The following is a 21,379-nucleotide window of genomic DNA, read 5'->3' on the forward strand; positions in this document are numbered from 1 at the left end:
GATATAAAGTCGCCAGGTAGATTTCAATGGTAATGTTTTTCACATCTACTAATTATTAAGGAGCAATTTTTTATGCTTTGAAGAATTATTATGTTTTTTAATCACTTTTTAAAAATTTTTTTTAATAACTACATGATTAGAAGACGCATTTCACTACAGCTTTAACATATTCAGTAACACACTCCAGAGCAAGAGTACATCTCTTTTACAAGTGGCTGCAAGTTTCTAGGTTCACAGTTGAATTAATACAGTTATACAATATTGAACTCAGTATAAGCCCTGTAAGACATAAAATTGAATGAGTTTTTAACCTTTAAAAAAGATCTCCATTTCATTTTAGAATATATTGTTCCTTTTAGAAAGACTTATTGTTTTTGCTACTGAGATGTTGGCACATGCATCTCTAATCTGTATGTATCTGATTATTACTAGTAACAATCGGTTGCACTTGGATCCTTGGCACCTGTCTGGGTTGAAGGCTGAAGGTTGAAGGTTGAAGACTTTGTATAAAACAAAACAAAAACATAGAGCCTGATTTCTGTCTATTAAAAAGTTAATTAAGGGGACTAGAGGGATGGCTTGGCAGTTAAGAGCACTAGCTGTTCTTGATGAGAAGCTGGTTTTGGTTCCCATCACCCACATGGTAGCTAACAACAGTCCATAACTCCAGTTCCAGGGGATCCAATGCCCTTTTCTGGCCTCCATGGGCATTGCACGACACGGGTAGGGAATATACTCATACAATAAAATAAAAATAAATACATAAAAAGTTATAAGCTGGGTGTGGTGGTACATGTCTTTAGTCCCAGCACCCAGGAGGCAGAGGCAAGCAGATCTCTGAGATGGAGGTCAGCCTGGTCTACACAGCGAGTTCCAGGTCAGCTGGGGCTACAGGGAGACCCTGTCTCAAAAAGACGAAAAAAAAAAAAAGTTATAAAAAACATTAACTAAGACAGGTATCTACATGCTAGGTTACTCACTACTTTCTAGAAAACAATAGAACCTTAACCAATGTTCTGCCTAATCTGTTTATAAGATATTAAAAGGAATATACCATGATCTTCTCCAGGCTGAGGTTAAGTATGCTAAGAACAACTCAGAACAACTCAGAATGTCAAGAGAATTCCTACACTGTCCAGCTTTTAGGACTGGTGTTGGCATGAGATCTGTGGTCAGGCAGACGTGGGTTTAAAGTGAGTATTCTGCCATCAATTGCTTGTGATATAGTGAATCTTTCTAGGTATCAGTTTCTCTGTGAAATAAAAATACTTATCTTGGATTTTTTGAAAGAATGCACATGTATATTCTTACATACATTCATATGAGAGCATTCACAGATAACGCTCTCTATGGGCATTTCATAGAGCTAAGCAGATAGATGTTGAGACAGCCAACAAGAACACTGAGTCTTTACTTAGTTCCTAATTATTCAGATTAGGGCCTTTTTAAAATTTAGAGGTCCTCCAAAATGGTCACTAGACCCTGGATCTTCAGTACTGGCTCTGTGAAAATAAACATACCAAACCACTGGACAGTCACAAAACAAACATTTCTGCAGGAAATAAGGGTAGCATACTGACACTGTGACTACCAGGCAACTGAAACACGCTACATGCCACCTCAAACTCTGGTAACAGTACAGAGAAACATTTATCTTGAAATTACAAAACAGCAAAACTCTTTTTTTTCAGAGGGATATTAAGAAAATGAGTCAAATGAAATGCTTCCATAGCTGGGCGTGGTGGCATATGTCCTTAATCCCAGCACTTGTCAGGCAGAGGCAGGTAGGTGGATCTCTGTGAGTTCAAGGCCAGCCTGGTCTACATAGTAAGTTCCAGGCCAGCTGGGGCTACTGGGAGACCCTGTCTCAAAAAGCCAAAAAAAAAAGAAAGAATGAATGAATGAAATGCTTTCATAGCTCCAGGTGAAAAACAATTAGAAAGAAAAACAGATAAAACGATCCTACCTCTTGTGTCTGGGTTTATCCATGATGTTGCACAGTGAATTTTCAAGGGACACCCATTAAAAACTTTTGAAAAACATGCTCCCATCTGGAGAAAAAAGGAATCATCAATAGAAAGCAGTGACAAATGGGCCTGATATACATAAAATCATGTTTTAATATGGGAGACCAGAGGGCACACTGAAATTAAGACCACCTTCAAGTTTATAGAGATAAGCGCATCAAATCAGTCACCCATCTAACTTTTGAAATCGAGGATTCTTTTTCTGAATGATCACAGAAAATGTTTTGATGTTATTCCAGGTACAACAACAATTACACTGGAAAAAACAAAATCCTGTCACATATTTTTTTTCCTCTTCCTTCACAACTAAATCAGTCAGTACCAATGACCAATTCTGTATAATAAATTGCTTTTAAGAGTTCTGTCAAATATCAACATAATATTCTTAGGTAAGAAGGAATAATAATCCCTACAAAGAACAGCTCTAGTTTGGTTTCATGGCAAAAATGGTAGTAATCACTGAATTCATATTATAAAGTGAATAGTGTGGTTAATCTAAAACCCATAAATATGCTTCAAACTCAAAATACATAGCCTCTTTAATGAGCTATTGGCATTTGATATCTACTGGGAGAGGAACAGTCAGCTTTCTTTTGTAGCCCCTGGCAGATGTTTCCCACTCCAAAGCAGGCTCCACACCCAAGAGTATTTGGGCAGCACAAACTGGACTAGATGAGAAAAAAAAAACAACTAAAAAACAACAAAAAAACATGAAGTTGGGTGGATAGGGAGGTGAGGTGGAGGTAGATCTGGGAGGAGTTGGGGGAGGGGGTGAGTATGATTAAAATACACTGTATGAAATGCTGAAGGAATTAATAAAAATTTAAAAAATCATTTTTATCTTATGTGCATGTGTGTAATTGCACCCATGTTGTTTGATGCCCTCGGAGGTCAGAAGAGGGTGAAGGATCCCCTGGAACTGGAGTTATGGATGGTTGTCAGCCACCTTATATGTGCTAGAACTGAACCTGGGTCCTCTGCAAGAGCAACCAGTTCTCTTAACCACTGAACCATCTCTCCAGTCCCAACAAAATTAAAAAGAAAACAACAACCTGAAGAAACACACACACACACACACACACACACACACACACAGAGTCTGAGGGCAGGTAAGATGACTCAGCAGTTAAAGGTGAAGGTCTCCAAGCCTGATCCCTGGATCCCACATGGTGGAAGGAAAGAACTGACTTCCACAAGGTGTCCTCTGAGTTCCACATGTGTGTACACAGACACACCCACACCCATAATAAATGTAAAAAAAAAAATATGTTTTTAATATTGAAAAAAAAGCTGTGTGTGATGGCTCCAGCTTACAGGTCTGAGGAGAACACAGGCAAATCCCTGGGGCTCACAAGGCCAGCCAGCCTAATCAGCCCCAGGCCAGGAAGAGAGCCTTTCTCTTTTTTTTTTTTTTTGGAGACAGGGTTTTAGCCCTCAGGTGGCCTTGAACTCACAGAGATCCACCTGCCTCTGCCTCCAGATGCCCAGCAAGAGATTTTTTTTTCCTCAAAAAACAAGTTGGAAGAGAATGGAGGATCTGCATTCATAGTTGATCTCTGGTCTCTACATAGTCACATACATGTACACATGCAACTATACACACAATCACCCACATACACAGATGCAAAGAAAAAAATGTCCTATTTAATTCTGTACTACCTAGAATATCCATGTGGCTTTCTCACATTTCTTTAAAAAAAAATAGCTGCAAATAAATAATTTTGGAATCAGGGAGCTTTAAAATGGATAATAGATCATAATTTTATTTTGAAAATATATTCTCCACATAAAATCAAATAATACTCAAATTAACAATCTTATAGATTTTTTCAATAATAATGAAGGCTAAAAAGAACAGGATAAAATATATAACCAAAGATATACATTGAAACAATTATTGTCATTGTGTTTAGTTTGAAAAGTAAGTTACTTGCTATTTGGTACTTACATGCACTTTAGGTGTTGGGGGAAGACCATTACTAATGGGCTTCTAAAAGAAAAACACATGTACAACTGGAATTTTTTTGCCGGTACTTGACACAAGAATACTGTATTCCAAATATTCATTTGAATAAAATAAATACATCATTCCATATAAGAAAACAAGTATTTTTAATTTTCCTATAATCCTTCCACATCTACTTACTGCCCTCCGCCAACCAGTTAGGTACACATCTTTTCTCGAGGTAAATATTTGTATATATATTTATACATTTACTTAAATGTCTGGGCTTTATTATATTTTGCAGTGCTGGAAAGATCAAACCCAGGGCCTCTCCTATGCTAGGCAAACATTCTGCCACCCATCCCCATCCCTGTAAAAAAGATTTCAAACAATCAATTCTCATCAATGGGAATAATTAGTAGTTCTTCTGGTGAATAATCACCATGAAAGTGTTAATTACATAAAGAAGATCATAATTTATGATATGCTAAATAAAAACTAATCTGAATTTAAATAAGGAAGTTATTCACTTTTACTATAGCAAAGGTACTTTTAAGATTTAAATAAAATAATCACTAAAATAAATACACTAAAATATCAATGTAGTATTTATACAAAATACAACTGCTATAGTTTCAGTTCCTGTAAGTGGGGAGCTTACTATATAGGAAACAGGGAAACAAGTTGAGGTACAGACACTGACACTTACTGGTACATCTTTCTTCTCTTTTCTTGACAGGTTCGTGCCCCTATGTTCACTCTGTTGCTGATACAGTGATCCATCTCGCTCACCATTGAGCTGGAAGGAGCCCACTCCATTTCCTTCAATAAGGTATGTTTAAATATATTGAGAAAGGACTAATTTTTATGAAAAATTTCATTAAGAAAATTACCAAACAGGAAAGAAAAAATAAGAGCTCTGAGACAGGATTATCCTTCCTTCATTTAAAACCATGCAATCCAAATATTTAGTCCTGAAGAAGTCTTACCTATTTTCTTCTACTTAAACCTCTATTTCTGGCATATTAGGTAAATTTAAATTTGGCTTGTACCTGAACACACATTTATTTTCATTAAAAAGACAAAAATCAAATACTAAATTCCTAACTACTCAAGAAAGGGACAATTCACCTTATATTAGTTATCAAGAAATGTTAGCAGCTCTTTTTAAAAAACATTCTTTTGGATAATATAGAGAAACTTTACAGTGTTAACACCTTCTAGTGTTTATTCACAGGCAATACCTAGCAAATAATGACAATCATTTTTGTAAAAGTGATTAAATGAGAGTTAAAGAAAGCACCTTTATCTTTTCTAAAATGAAAGTAGCCTATAACTAAACCATGTTTCCTTGTTTGTCAAAACTTGATTTCCATTGGTTATACACTACAACTAAATGACAAACTAGGCAATGACCAGTGTCCTAAAGTGGGAATACTAATACGAAATAAGACACAAAGGGTTGGGGTTGTGTCTCATCTGTTAAGAGTATTGGCTGCTCTCGTAAAGGACCCAGGTTCAGTTCCAGTGTCTACATGGAAGCTCACAATTGCTTTGTAATTCTGGTTTCAGAGGAACCAATTTTTATCTCTGCCTCTTCTTATAGGCACCAGGCATGCACATGGTACATACACACTTGCAGGCAAACATTCATACACATTAACACACACACACATTAAAATAATAATATATATATAGAGAGAGTAAATGCCCCAGGCTGGGTCACAAGAAATCCTGCTGCTGAAAACACCCCGAACCAGGAAGCAACAAGCAGAAAGCACCTTCAACAGTCACTGCTCTCAATCTTTCCTCCCACAAAGGTATTTCAAACTATCTCTTGAAAGATACCCTTCACTTTTCTCCATCTAGAACAAACACCTGGTAACAGATCTGACTTCGTCCTCCACCCTTACCTAAAGCAGCAGGCTTCTGTGGGGGTAATCTGGGAGGAGGAGGTCTAGGTGGGACTTGGGATGGCTTTGCTGGGCTCCCTGATGAGGGACATCGCTTGACTGTTCCTTGATTACCATCCTCAGAAGAATGAGTCTCCTGGGGTATGAAGATAGACTTAGGCTGAAATAACAGAAAAGGAAATCAGTCATTAAACATAAAATTACTCCCTGACGTTAAATATTATTCAAACTGTGTTTACTAGATGAGTTTCAAGGCTCTTTAAGATTTAGGCAACCTTAATATATTATTTAAAAAGTATCCTAACAAATATTAAAATGTGTTACTTAAGGGGCTGGAGAGATGGCTCAGAGGTTAAGAGCACTGGCTGTTCTTGCAGAGGACCTGGGTTCAATTCCTAGGTACCTACACGGTGGCTAACAACCATTCATAACTCAAGTTCCAGGAGAATCTGGATACCTCCATAGGCTTTGCATAGGTACACTTACATGCAGGCATTACATTCACACATATAAAATAAAAATAAAATAAAAAAAAGATGTTACTTAGGTTTTGCAGCTATGGAAAGGGGGATATGTATTAGATTTCTCTCACTTTTACTAGTTTCTCATAAGCCTTCCCAAGTAACAATATTATGGTCTTCCTGATTATATTCCCATTTAAATAAATCTTTCTTTTAAAGTACTAAAGCTACTCAAAATGCAGTTCCTTATGAAGTTCAATCTAAATTGTCTCTTGGGTAGCTCAGTGAGTTTATGTTAAAGTTTAAATTAATCTTTCAGATTAGGGACAACAGAAGATACTAATTAAAATGCCGTATATTGAAGAATACCAGCACAGTAATATAGGATGGCTGAGAAACCATAGCTAAAGGTTTGCAGAATTTATAAATTCTTCAAAGTATGCCCCTTATTAGGAAGAAAGTTCAGTCTTTATTTCCTTGAAATTCAGGTCTCTATACTCCTACCAAAGAAAATTAACAAGCAAACACAGCATCATTTATTTGTGTGAGTTAAGATTTTCTCAATAAAATGAAAACAAAATACTAGATGCTTTGACTGGTAAGGTTCTAACTCTCAAACTATAAAAGAACTCATTTTGTAGCTAAAATATTCTATGCATATACTTTTATAAAATAAGCTTATCTTACTATATTACCTATATTAACTCATTTTATCCTTAAAAATGAGGAGAGGGGCTGGAGAGATGGCTCAGCGGTTAAGAGCACTTGACTGCTCTTGCAGAGGACCCAGGTTTGATTCCTAGGACCCACATGGCGGCTATGGACCGTCCTTAACTCCAGTTCCAGGGGAATCCGAAGCCCTCTTCTCCCCTCTGCGGTATTGCACAGCATGGGTGCACTCACATACATGCAATACAGTCATATACATAAAAGTAATAAAGAAATATTAAAAAAACCCTATAGATACATTAAAAAATCTGTAAGTTGGGATTATCTTATTTCATGCTGACTTTGTTTGGCAATAGGTAGAGTGCTTGCCTAACGAGCATGAGGGCCCTAGGTTCAATCGCCCTTTTTGGCAGGGGAATAAAAAGGGCTACTCCCATTAATTTTTTTTCTTTTTTTAAAGTTGCTGTCCTGGCTGTGGCTACAGGGAGACCATCTCAAAAAGAAAACAACAACAACAAAAAGTTACTGTCCTGTTTTGTATTTTAATCTATGATTATTTCCTCAAAATTAAATGTCTGTGATGGCAAATTATCAGGAATCTGTAGGTTTTAAGGAAGAAAAATCTTATTTAAAAAATGTTTTCTATCCTACATGAAATAACACTAATCTATTAATCATTTTCAAATTTACTTAAATGAGTAATAAATGGGAAAACATTTTTTTTGGTTTTTTTTGTTTTTTGAAACTTGGTCTCCCTGTAGCCCCAGCTGGCCTGGAACTCACTGTGTAGACCAGGCTGGCCTTGAACTCACAGAGATCTGCCTGCCTCTGCCTCCTGAGTACTGGGATTAAAGGCATGTGTCACCACATGTGGCAGAAAACTGAGTATTTTTAAGAAGAAAGACAAAACTGTACCATGTTCTTAGCTATTAATTACTGACTTCATATTCTGTCTTTGTGGATAGTAAGTAAGAATCAGCTGGAGTGACTACCAGCACAGCACTGAAGTAGAAGAGCAACACGGCGCTCACATGGGAGAGTAATAGGTCTACCTTTGGCGGCAAGGGTGGCGGGACTTTAGCTTTCATGGTTGAACTAAAAACAGAGAAAGTAAAGAATCAGGGCTCTGCATGTGACAAATGAATTATTACAAAACAATTATTTTTCAAAGACAAAGAAGAAAAGCTTTCAAACACAAATGCTATTTTCTGGGTTTATGAGGTTTTTTTCCCAAAATATTTTGTGAAATGTTCAAGGTCTGTTGAATGAGGTATTCAGGAGTATGTGGGTAGATGTGTTACATCTTCTGGGTTTCAAATGCTGACATGTAATTAAAACTGGAAAAGATTGCTACAATTCCAGTTTATTTAATTAAGAGGTAAATAAGAATATAAGCAGTAGTTAGGTTAGAAAAAAATGATACAAAACAGAGCACACAATTTCTCTTCTGTTGCCATGACAAAATACCGACCAATGCAACCTAAGGGACAAAGGGTTTATTCTGGCTCACAGTTCAAGGATGCAGTTTATCATGGCAGGGAATTCAAGGCGGCATGAGCTTGGAGGAGCTGGTCACACCATACCACAGTTTAAAGCAGCATAAATGCAGGCTGGTGCTCAGCTTGTTCTTTTCACTGCAGAAGATCCAGGGTGCTCTGCCCAGGGAATGGTCCTGCCCACAGTTAAGAGGGGTCTTTCTCTATCGATGAACCAAGCCAAGATAATCCACTACAGGAGTACAGGGGATGTGAGATTCTGTCAAGCTGATAACACTAGCCATTACACTGTAAGTTTCATTTTTCATTGCTATTAGATATGAAGGATCTTTGATGGAGATGCATGTATTCCATGAAATGACAGGCAGAATTTGAATAAAGCTAAGATTTATTATAACTCAGGATCAGTTTTAGAAACAAGGTATTAAAAGATGACAGAGCACAAAACTTTTCAGATGAGGACACTGAAGTCCAAAGAGGAAAGGTGACCTGATCCAAGGTCAGAGTAATTCTGTGGCTGTTGGTCTAGTGATGTCAGACTGGTGCTATCACCTACTGTTAAAAGTGCATTTTCTTTGTCAAAAAAAACAAACCCCAAACAAAACAAAAAGCCCTCCCCAACCAAGTAAAAGGGCTAAACTATAAACATTTATGCATCCATAAAATTGTTCCCCCTTTAAAAACACATTTATAGACAAAGTATTTATTTATTTGAAACACATCAGATGAAATTTAATCAAGCACTAGTACTTTTTGTAACAACAGGTAATAATTACAGCAGCTACCAATTACTGACTGATACAGTTTCAGAGTGAAATGTTCCTGTGCTGGATAGTTTTAGTGTCAACTTGACACACCTGGGTTGAGGGAGCCTCAATTGAGGAATTTCCTTAATTGGACTGGCCTGTGGCCATGTCCATGGGGCACCTTCCTGATTGTTGAGTGATGTGGGAGGGCCCAGCCCACTGTGGGTGGTGCCACCCCTGGGCAGGTGGGCCTGTGTTGTATAAGAAAGCAGGCTGAGCAGGGGCCAGGAAAGCAAGACAGTAAGCAGAGTTCCTCCATGGCCTATGCTCTAGCTCCTGCGTCCAGGTCCCTGCCCTGAGTTTCTACCGTGGGCTCCCTAATGAACTGTGACCTGGGAGATGTAAGCTGAAATAAACCCTTTCCTCCCCATGTTGATACTGGTCAGAGTATTTTGTCACAGCAATGGACAAACAAACTAAGACACTTCCCCAACAGGCTCAAGTTTTGAGCTCTTGATCCCCAGCTGAGCACTGTCTGGGGAGGTTATACAATCTTTGGGGCATGGTGCCAGGCTGATGAAGGCTGCTAAGGGCAGGCCTTGAGGGTTATGAGTAGGCCCTCCTTCCAGTCCCATGTCTTCTTTCTGGTTGGTACCACGTGAAAATCCACAGCTGCAAGCTTCCACTGCCATGGAACCAAGCCGCTTTAGCCACCATGCCTGCCCCACTGTGACAGACTATACCTCTGAAACTGTGAGCCACAACACAGCTCTCCTCCCTTAAGCTGCTTCTGTCAGGTATCTAGGCACAGTGATGAGAGAAATGACTAATAAACTGACTAAACTACAAAAAAAAAAATTGTCTTTGTCATTTTTTTTTCTCCTCAAAGTCTATGTTTTCAACTAGTATTACAGACTGAATTGTATCTTTCCAAACTCACAGGATGACATGTGAATTCTTAATGTGTCTGTACTTGAAGATAGGGCTTTTAGGAAGAAATTAAGGTTAAATGAGGCCACAGCATTAAAAGGAACAGAGATTTTTCTTTGTCCTACTGCATACACATCAAGGAAAGGCCATGTGAAGACACTGTCAAGCCTCTGGAGATGGAAGCAGGAAGGAGATCAGTTCAAGGTCATTCTCAGTGTGGTGGTATGAATGAGAATGTCCTCCATAGGCTCCAAGTATCTGAACACTTACTTGGTCCCATTTGGTGGTGCTATTTTGGGAGGGTCATGGAACCTTTAGTAGGTGTGGCCATGCTGGGGGTGAGCTCTGAGAGTTCACGGCCACTTCCCATTTTCAGTTTCTCGATCTCTGATTCCTGTGCCTGCTTGAAGATGTGAGTGCTCGGCATTCTGCTCTGGCTGCCTCTTGACAGACATCCTTCCCTAACATGATGGACTCTCATCTCGCTGGAACTGTAAGCCTAATAAACTCTTCTATAAGTTGCCTCGGCCATGGTGTTTTATCACAGCAACAGAAAAGTAACTAATACACTCAGCTACACAGCAAGTTCTAGGCCAGCCTGGGTTACCTGAGACAGCCCCCCGCCTCCCCCGCCTGTCTCAAAAAAACAAATTCAGGGGCAGGTGAACAGACAGACAACCAGATGGAGACTAACATCAGAAACCAAGTTAGTCAGCACCAAGATCCTGAACTTCCTAGCCTGAACTTCCCTCTAGAATCAGGAAAATTAAGTTTCTGTTGTTTAACCCAATCAGTATAAAGCATTTTTGTCACAACCCAAAGCTGATTAATACAACTGGAATAGAAAAAAATAAGGCACTGTACTATTCAGCATATTAAAAATTACTATTAGTATCAAGCCGCTAGAATCATGAAGAGGCCAAATGGCATCTTTTCTTTATGCCAAAGAGAAACAGAACTTACTGTTTAGATTCATCATCATCCCCCTCATCATCTTCTAAATGTGCCACATGTCCTCTGAGAAAAAGGATAATGCTATCATTATTAAACGGACTTTACCAGAACATCTAAGAAACTGTAGGAAACGAAATGCAGGAGGGCCTACTGAAGGGCAGAATTTTATTCCTGTATCTTTATAGGATAGACTGAGAATTAAATAGAAACAATAACACATGACAGAAAAGAGGGAAATGCTTTAACTATGACATACTTCAAGTTTAATTAAAAGTTAAAATTACCGCTGATGTAATTCTTCTTCAACAGACTTTAGAAGACTCCTAAAACACAGAAACAAAAAGCAGTATGAATAATCAAAGGAATAGTAAGTATATATATTTTATTACTTTAACCTTAGTCATTAATTTTCTGAATAACTTACTTTTTTTACTATTTATTGAAAATTCACCACAATCACTTTTGTATCATAAGACACCAAGCTATGCTTGAATGAGATATCTAGTTTTGATTGCTGATGTCTTTATATATGTATCCTAAGTGAACAAAAAGTAAATCCTAATGTTAACTGAAAATACTGACTCAAACAGAACACAATTCACCATGAAATGCCACAACAGTACTGACAAAGCAGTAATTGCAGGGTCAGGGCCAGGAGTTTCCAGGACTCACATTCTACCTGGAATGTTAGGCCTGACACCTGAAATTGTATTTTCTTTCTCAACACGAGGAGGGTGACACACTTTGGAAGAATCATGCTCTCAGGCAATCCTGCAAATGGAACTCAGCACACTGGCTCTCTGCAGAAGCATGCACGCATGTGATGTGAACACATGAATGTAGCAGTACTCTGCTTTCACAAGGCACTCACTTACCTGTGGACTGTTCTCCAGTGGTGCACTGGCAAACACATTTACACTTTTGGGAGACTAAGCCTGTGTCAGACCAGGCGTGAGGATTTTTACCATTAGGCACATTATAAAAACAACTTTAATTTTTAGGAACGTCAGAGAAAACTTGGGGCACTTCGGAAGTTCTGTGACTTTTCTCATTGTAAAGTTCGGAAGATGCCTCCTGCACTACACTCTTTAAGCCTAAAAACCCCCAAACCTTGAAGTTCCTTTGAAATGAGTAGGATAAAGCTAACTCAAGAGGAACTTTACTCTTCCTCAAACTTGGAAGGTATTATTTTTGAAACATTTTCTCTCCTAATATATATAGGGAAAAACTGTCCTTAAAATTACCAGAGAAACTGAAAAGCATGGTTATCTATCTACTACAGATAATTTATAGAACTGTCTTTAATATTTTAATTGGGTCAGATTAATAATAAATAATCTGTTTTTGAAATGACAAAAGTTATGAATCTAGAATAGTAAATCACACAGAAAAACTATAAACTAATTTCAGGTACCATAGCCTTTAGAAAGAAAAACTGAGGCAGCACAATCAAATATTCTGTTAACCACAAGGCTCTCCAGGACCAACTTTAAGAAGGAGCTTCTGGCTAGGGGCAGTAAGGCAAAATGGGTGCAGGTTTTAAAGCAAAGACTGCCTGAATCTGAAGACTGCCGCTACCTCTACAGGCCACAAGGCTTTGGAAAAGTCACTTTGATTTAAACTGACTCACTCCAGTTTCTTTCTATGTAAAATAGGAATTACATTAGCACATAAAATGTTTCAAGAAATGGGAGAGGAATATAGGTAAGACACTTAAAAAAAGTGATTTTAGACACTGCTAACATTAGATTAGTACTTTCTTTATTAGTACTGACCAAGAAATACCTCCTTAAGTTAGCAAGCTGTAGCATCCTGGAGGCCTCCTAGTCTTCTGTAGGAGGGTCTACAAAATCAAACTATTTTCATAATACTTTTTTTTTTTCGGTCTTTTTGAGACAGGGTTTTCCTGTACTACAGCTGGCCTGGAACTTGCTACGTAGACCAGGCCTGCCTCTGCTTCCCGAGCACTGAGATCAAAGGTGTGCGCCACCACACTCGGCTCATACTACTTTTTCTACTTGCATTTCTCTGTGATTCTATACTGCAGTTTTCTAGAAACTATATGGTATGTAATATAACAGATTAAATGAAGTAGCAGATGTGAGAATTCTGCTATCTTCTGGGAAGGAAGAGTGAAGGAAATAGGCCAAAAAAAGAAAAAAAAAAAAAGAAAAAGAAAACGTCATTTTTCTTATTACTTCACTGGTGAAAAAAAAAAGCTATTTTCATCAGAATACTATTGGTTAATAGCTTCAGCAGCTCACTGTACTGCACTGATTCGTGCTGTAATTATTTGTTGTCTCTAGGTCTCCTGTGAGAGCAATCAGCAGTGATGTAAGGAAGGCATGATAACTTTAAAAAAATTGTATGAGACAAGTATTTTATTTAGGATGAATGTATATTATTATTTTAAAACAAATTAAATATTTTAAAAATTCTTTAGTTTAACTTCTAATACTATGAATGCTGTATTAGCAGCAGAAAGTCCTCAAAACTTCTTAACATTGCAAAGGGATCTTGAGGTCAAAAATCTGAGAAGTGGGGCTTTAAATCACTCTGCCAAATTAAACTCTAGGACAGGTGGGCTTTCATATCATCTGAAAAGATAAGAAAAAGCCAGGCATGGCAGTAAATGCCTGCAATCCCAGCACTCGGGAGGCTCAGGCAGGAGGATCACAGGTTTGAGACCAGCCTGGGCTATATAGTGACACTCTGTCAAAAACAAATGAAAGATACATGGCAATATTTTCAGAGGCATTTCTCCAATAGAAACTAATTAGGAAGGTAATTTATAGTTAGTTTTTCTTTCTGTTATCATACCCAATGGGATTTTTATAGCATTCTACTGGCTTTTTTTTTTTTTTTTTGTATTGTTTGCTCATTTTGTTTTTTTTTCTTGAGACAGGGTCACATGTTGCCCAGGCTAGTCTCAAACTCACTACTTAGCTGAGGATGACCTTGAACTTCCTGTTCTGCCTTGAGGGCTGGAGTAACAGGTGTGTGCCACTACATTCATTTTTTTTTTTTTAAGTGCTGGAAATTGAACCGAGGGGCTTTGTAGGTGCTAGGCAAGCAATCTACCAACTGAGCTACATCCCCAGTCCCAACAATCTATTTTTGAAAAGAGAATCTTAGTGGATATTCTCTAATAGTATAGTTTTTATTCATTTATTTGTAAGCATCTTACTACATATCAGGAGAAGCAGGACTTTGGTGGCTTTATAAAAGGATGGAGCCTGGCTCCATTTGTTGAAAGAGCCATTTATAGTAAGTATTATATTTGGAGAAAATGTGGTACTGATTTATTCACCAAGATTTTGTGCTGCACAAGAAACAATGCTACCATTCAACAGTCTCTTTCTATTCTTCTATTATGGAACTGTTGCTACCTGAATTGAATTACTATATCTGAAGTGATAAAAAATTTGATGACAATGTTTAAGCTATAATAATGTTCGAATACAGATTTAACTGACCAGGTGGAAAAACTGCTATGGGAGAAGTCTAAGACCACCAAGTACTTAGCATATCTGACTTAGCTAAGGGAGTCATGCTGTAGGTTACTGAAATCTTTCACAATTGCTGGGCTGCCTCAAAACAATCTATGTTTGTACTTCACTGACTATGTTTCAAAGCAAGAAACTTCCTATTTCTCTAAAACTGAAGATTAGTTTTATGTACCTATTCGTTTCCTAAAACAAAAATTATTTACCAAGTAACCACTTATACTTAAAGGCAATTAATAAGCACTTAGTAGGACCCACATGTACTAACACTTCATAATGATTATTTCCCCCTTAGCACTCTAGGAGGCAAGTACCATTTTACAAGAGCTAGTGGGAATAGATTTCTCAAAGTCAAGTGTTCACAGGAAGAGACAAATCTGGCTGAGTGTGGCATTTGCTAGTGCATTCAACTGTGCCAGGAACATAATTCAACTCTTTTCATTACCATTTATTCAAAGACATTATCTTTAGAACTTTGTTCTATGCTAAAAGCAAAATCAGATATGATTTAATTTTCTTTTAAAAATAACTTCTTTGATTAAAAAAAGTCAGAAGAGCTGACCCCAGTGATACTAGAATTCAAAAGAAAAGGTACCAGTCTAGTCTATATTAAAATATGCCTTCTGTTACAGAAAGCAAAGTTCCTAGGTAATAAATCTGACTTGACAGTTCCTGCATGATCTGGAATGGGGAGAAACCCATCAGTGGAAATAAATCTGTCTGCCTGATCACCTATGGAGAAAGCAGGAAGTCCTGTGACAAAGCATTTGCCTAATCACAAGAGTAAAGCAGACATATCAATACATAGGAGAAGTGCTACATCCATGCTCATGTCACATGTATGTATACACCTACACACAAACACAGCCAGAACTCAGACTGTTGGCCAACCTACCTTGCCAATGATTCGTTATATATAATACAGTTCCTTAAGCAGGGATCCAATTCATCAAAAAATGAAGGTTGGGCAAATTATTAATATTTTACCTAGTCAAAGTAACTATATATGCTAAAAATCAGAAATCAGACAATGGGAATTAAAAAATCTGGAAAAACATTTAGGGGCATATTATTTTGATTTTGCAAGCGAATTAATTTTTAATGAAAGGTAAATGAAACATTGTCTCAAAATTATTCAGTCTCTTAAAATGCATCAAAATTTGGTTGTAACTAGGTCCTTAAAACCAATGGCATCATTTTTAGAGAAAATAAAAAGAAAATCAAAACTTTTGATCTGTGACACAAACTATTCTTTACGTCACTAAAACCAGGACAAATTACAAATAGCAGATAGTTACTATTTAGGTAAAATAGCATTTTCTAGCAAGGAAATTTTAAACTTGTTTTCCATTTAAAGAAAGATAGAGGCCAGTACTCTATCTTTTTTACTATTAACAAGGCTAATGAAGGTAGTTATTATAAATGACAACAAATTCTACATATTTAATTGAAATTAGATTAAACAAAACTAACATACTCCTTAGCTTGTCATTCAAAGCCCTTTCTCCTCCGTACTGGAAAAAGTGTATTTAAGTAAAAAAAATAAAATGTTCAGTATATTTATTAAAAAAAGAGAAAGGTCTCCAGAAGTCTCACCCCTGGCTGAGGAGCCTTGGGCAGATGATGGCTACTGAGGGAGAGAAAGTCAGTTTATTTATTTTTTTTTCCAGGATGTGGACCCTGAGAGGCTACCCATGCTCCAGTACATGGTCCTATACCCGGACACATATAGGGAGCACCAAGTGGATTCAGTGGGTTGAAAAAAAGAGAGAGAGAACACATGACATTAGGAGGGAACAGTGGTGGGGGATGGGGAAAAAATAGGGGTGGATTTGATCAAAACACATTATATGCACGCATACAATTCTCAAATAATAAGAAACATTAATTGGAAAAAAGGAGACAAAGATGATTTGCAGTATTAATCTTTAAACTGAGGTATTCGCCATACAGCATTATTCTAAACTGCTTAACTTAAAATATGGGTTATATATTATATGCTTAACTTAAAATGTATTTTAGCTCTCTACAATTACTGAAACACCATTTTGAAATTAAGTTGTTCTGATTATTTAAGTAGCTACACATTGACAGAATGTTTTGGCAATTTAAACATTTCCTTATAAATTGATTTATACAAAGATAATTAATCAATGAACTGAGGAAGTGAGAATCTAGGGAAAGGCAGAATCTTGACTCTTGGCTTATTAACTACGGTGTATGGCAAACTTAGTTTGTAAACTACCTCATGAGCACTGTGCTCTTACAGCCTAGATGGTGCCTAGTATAGAGCAGGCACTGACTAACTGTCCAATTTATTTCTTGCATGAAAATGGTACCTTTAACAATTCATACTTATTTTTATTACTATACATTTTTATTTTTAAAGACTAACATAGCTAAAAGTCAAGATACAACTTCTACGTAGTATGGATAATTCCAGCTGTTTTCAGAGGTCAACATACTTGGGAGATGTACCAGAACAAGATTTGTAGAGTGTAAACAGGTCAACTTTAGAAAGAAATCAATTGCTGAAACATATATTCATTTTAGTTGGAGTATTCTTGATTTTCTATAACAAGTAAGAGCAACAAACCAAGTTACTATAAAATGCTTAAGTTGATTCTCCCCATTACAACAATTATAAACTATAGGTGGTAAACAGAGAAACTATGGAAAAAGTTAAAGGCATATTATAAAACATATCTACCAGTTCAATACAACTTACTACCTTAAACATTAAATATAATGTTAAAGACAACCTGTTTTGAATTTAAATTTTAAAAGAACTTTACTTACTTGTTTCCACCTAAAAAGTAACTACTTTGGTGTCCTTGTCCATATTCTAATTGTAGATCCTAATGGTGTAAAAATAAAATGTTTAGTATAACAGTTTTATATCACAATCACTATACATTAAAATATTTTTAAAAGAAAAACTACAAGCCCAAATAAATCTGTATTGCTATATACTTTTAAAAAGAAGGCATGGCAGGATGTTCAACAATATAAGATGGAAGTTTGAAGTCCTGATTTTTATTATTTAAGTATTTTTCTGGGAATTTGTTCAAATGATAGCCACAAGTTTCATTTGTTGATATTGTAACTATAATTAATATTTGTAAAGATTAGTTTGAAGAAAGGAAAAAAGCTTAAATAAAGTACTGTTAAGCTACAATGAAGCAAAAAATGAACAGAGAAAAAGCAACAAAAATCTCTGACTTTGTCATTGTGTCTGAAGTGGCCATGTATATGTACATATTCACATATGTCTATTGTTTCATACAGTAAGTTAATATTTTAAAGACAGAAAGCTGGGTACTATTTTAAAGTGGTTTGCTGGTGAACGTGTATAAGACTGGAACCTGCACTGAAGGAGTTTTAAGATTTTAAAGGATCAAATGGCAAAATTTCAGATGGACACAAAGAGTTCTTGGATTATTTAAACATTTCTGCTGAATGCTGAGAACTGTAAAGAGCTGGGAATTAAAATTCAAAAAAATCAACATGTGCTCCACTCCAACACCTTGAGAAAAATGTACTCAACAACCATGGAAAGGATGAAGTTGCCTTTTCTCCTCTTTAAAAGTAAGGCACCATATTTCAAGCACTATTTTAATTTATTAAGAACACTAACAATTTAAATGAATTTTATTTTTATTAGAATACAATACAGCATCTTTTTTTTTTTGTAGTTTACAAGACAACGTCAGATGCATGATCACAGCTTAATGGAAGTCAACGTGGAACAATCTCCCAAGGTCAGATGTCTGTAGTCTGTTCCATGTCTCTTGGGTCACCACACAGATCTCAAGCACCTACACTACATTTTAATCTGTCTACAAGTCTGCCATGGTATGAACTTCTCAAACACAGAGGAATAGGTCAAAACCAAAATCTTGACTTAGACAAGATTGACGTTTTGTCCTCTTCAGTATTTGTGTTCAGTCATGCACATAATAAATGTTCTTACTAATGACAGCAAAGCTAACACATTATAAACAAAAAAGGTTAGTAGACTGTCATACTAGTATCACAGGAAATTAGAATAAAAAAGGATAGTTGTTCTCTTTAATTTATAATGATGTATCTTAAAAAAAAGATTTATTTTTATTTCATGTGTATGTGTTTTGCCTGGATGTATGAATGTGTACCATGTGCGTGCTTGGTATCTGTGGAGACCAGAAGAAGGCATCAGATCCCTTGGAACTAGAGTTACAGGTAGATGGTTGTGAACCACCTTGTGGGTGCTGGGAACTGAACCTGGCTCCTCTGCAAGAGCAGCAAATACTCTTAACTGAGTCCCAAAAGGACTTACCTTAATGGGACCAAACCACTGATATCGTAAGACTGCCATACAATTATTTTACTGCACAATTTAAGCGGTTATGATTTTACATACACTAAGCTTTGGTATTCAGTAAAGTACTAATCTCTATGGACATACTTCTAAGTTCAACTTTGTTGTCATTAGGTATAGATAAGTGAGCCCACTACACTAGATCAATAACATCTTTAGCCAAAATAATCTCTCAAAATTGTAATTATAAAACAGCTTCCAAAAACATAATTTATGTAGAGTGGACTGGGCTTCTGTTAGGCAGGAATGTTCCATTCATGTGAGCGATGACAACAGCGAGTTGAAGATAATGATCAAAAAGTGAAAATCAACTGATGTCAGGAGTGTATTGAAGGTAAAGAGAAGTATCTAAAATAACTAAAGGAATATCTTAACAGAAAATTGAACACAGACTCATATACAGAATAGCATTCAGGCCAACAGAACATATAAGTTGTAGCCACAGCCAAGTCTGAGGAGTGAACATGCCATGTCTTAAGTCCAACCAGGAAAGCTAAAATTGAGAGAGGCTAATTCTTTAGTAATATTTTCTTTTCCTGAAATCAAGCTATGCTACAGCAACCATAGATCAAAAGCAAAGTGCAGCCAGCAAGGTGTCTCAGCAGGTAAAGGAGCTTGCTGCCAAGCCTGAGCATGCAAGTTCAATCCCTGGAACTCACATGCAGGAAGTAGAGACCCAATTCCCGCAGAGCGTCCTCTGACATCCATCTGCACTGTGGTAAACACGTGCCCCGCCATCGATAATTTTTAAAAAGGATCTGAAAGCTATTCCACATTAGAAAAATGCTACTAAAATTATGCTTAGAAAGCACTCAAAATAACCAAGATGACGGCATCAATTGGCTATCCCGGTTAAGCGAAATCAGAATACACTTGAGCATGCAAGAATCAAAATGAAGACAAAAGCATTAATTAGGCACGAACTTATTAATAAATGCTAATGCTTAATTACACAAATCATTAACAATAGGAACTAAAAACATGCAATAACCCAGGAGAGACTCAACCTGGAAGCTCAAAAACAGTTCAAGACAGTTATCCTGAGCTTTGTGGGCGAAAAAAGTTCAAATTTCTGTGGCTCAATTAAACAGATGGGGGAGTACTTTTAAACTACGATGGCAATTCTAAGAAAATAGTGTGAACAGTGTGAGAAAGAACTTAAAAAAGGACAACACCATTTAACACTGGAAAAGGAAGACATTTATGATCAAGAAAATCTTTTTTGTTATTGCTTGTTTTTGAGACAGGGTCTCCCTGTTCTTCCAGCTGCTGGATTAGAACATGATACGTAGTGGACCAGGCTGGTCGCAATCTCTCAGATCCGCCAGCCTCTGTCTCCCAGTGCTGGGATTTAAAGGTATGTACCACCATGTCTGGCTCAAGAAAATCAAGAACTGTAGTTCTTTTTTTCTTAAATCACCTTAGGAGACTACAGTATTCCAGATGAGAAAACAGCAGAAAGTCAATATATAAACACACTTAAAAAGTATGTGTTAACCAAGAAAAAGAGGAGAGAATTTTTTTTCCTCATTAAAAAATGAGAAAATAGCTGGTCATGGAAGCACATGTCTTTAATCCAAGCACTCAGGAGGCAGAGTCTGGTGGATCTTGTGTTAGTTCCAGGCAGCTGGGGATACTGGGAGACCTGTCTGAAAAAACCAAACCAAACCAAACCAAATGAAATGAAACGAAACTCAAAACCAAACAGAGAGAGAGAAAGAAATATTGTTGCTAGTGAAATATTTTTTAATGTGGAAGATGATGTACGATGATGTACAGAAATAAAGTAGAAGTGAATCCAAGGTCTTCAAAAGTCAGAGAAGCAGGTGGGGTTGCAACACTGACAATGCAGGATCCCAGCTGACCAAAGCAGACTGAGTGAGGGCTGCAGCAGGACATGTCTTCCATACTGCGAGTTAGAAAGATCACCAGCAGCTGGTTGGGCTATTTTTCATGGCAGTGATTATATGTCACACTTAATAGTCTTCCCTAATAATTAACATAGTATTTTAGTTGGGCATGGTGGTGCATATGTGCAATTCTAACAGTTGGAGGTGGATCATGAGTTTAAGCCAGCCTAGCTACACAGAAATCCTGTCTCAAAAAGCAAACAAAAGCAAACAAAACAACCCCCAAAAAACTCCGAAAAGCAAAAAGACCCCGAAAACCAAAATATTTTATGTGTTACTAACTTTCAGTGTACTTTCAAAAAATAGTAAAATTAGGCATATTATAACATCTGGTGTGATTTGAAATACAATCTTTTAATCTAAAGATATTGTTTTATAGAGCAGATAAGTTCATTTTTATGACTATAGACAAAAGTTTTACTATTCAATTATTGCTTTTAGTGAGTTTTAGTAATGCAGGCA

The 21,379-nt window shown here is 36.9% G+C and overlaps 1 protein-coding gene across 6 annotated transcripts in view; it reads right to left on the reverse strand.

Annotated features, from left to right (window-relative positions):
- Map4k3 (mitogen-activated protein kinase kinase kinase kinase 3) overlaps positions 1 to 21,379 on the reverse strand; it is a 199,541-nt gene that overhangs the window by 26,391 nt on the left and 151,771 nt on the right. For 5 of the 6 annotated variants that reach the window (XR_003851487.1, XM_008845504.3, XM_029569571.1 and 2 more), the window contains 8 exons: positions 17,447 to 17,505; positions 11,426 to 11,464; positions 11,151 to 11,204; positions 8,068 to 8,110; positions 5,886 to 6,045; positions 4,682 to 4,794; positions 3,976 to 4,017; positions 1,967 to 2,051 (listed from right to left, as the gene is read on the reverse strand). Coding sequence is in view for 5 of the 6 variants with exons in the window: in XM_008845504.3 (XP_008843726.1) it covers positions 1,967 to 2,051; positions 3,976 to 4,017; positions 4,682 to 4,794; positions 5,886 to 6,045; positions 8,068 to 8,110; positions 11,151 to 11,204; positions 11,426 to 11,464; positions 17,447 to 17,505 (595 nt within the window). In the remaining variant the exon portion in view is untranslated. Of the gene's footprint in view, positions 1 to 1,966; positions 2,052 to 3,975; positions 4,018 to 4,681; positions 4,795 to 5,885; positions 6,046 to 8,067; positions 8,111 to 11,150; positions 11,205 to 11,425; positions 11,465 to 15,542; positions 15,576 to 17,446; positions 17,506 to 21,379 lie in introns of all 6 variants that reach the window. The other variant, XM_008845505.2, reaches the window with a different exon arrangement.

Source organism: Nannospalax galili, unplaced genomic scaffold (genome assembly GCF_000622305.1).
Source record: "Nannospalax galili isolate Female #2095 unplaced genomic scaffold, S.galili_v1.0 scaffold622, whole genome shotgun sequence".
In the NCBI taxonomy this organism is placed as follows: domain Eukaryota; kingdom Metazoa; phylum Chordata; class Mammalia; order Rodentia; family Spalacidae; genus Nannospalax; species Nannospalax galili.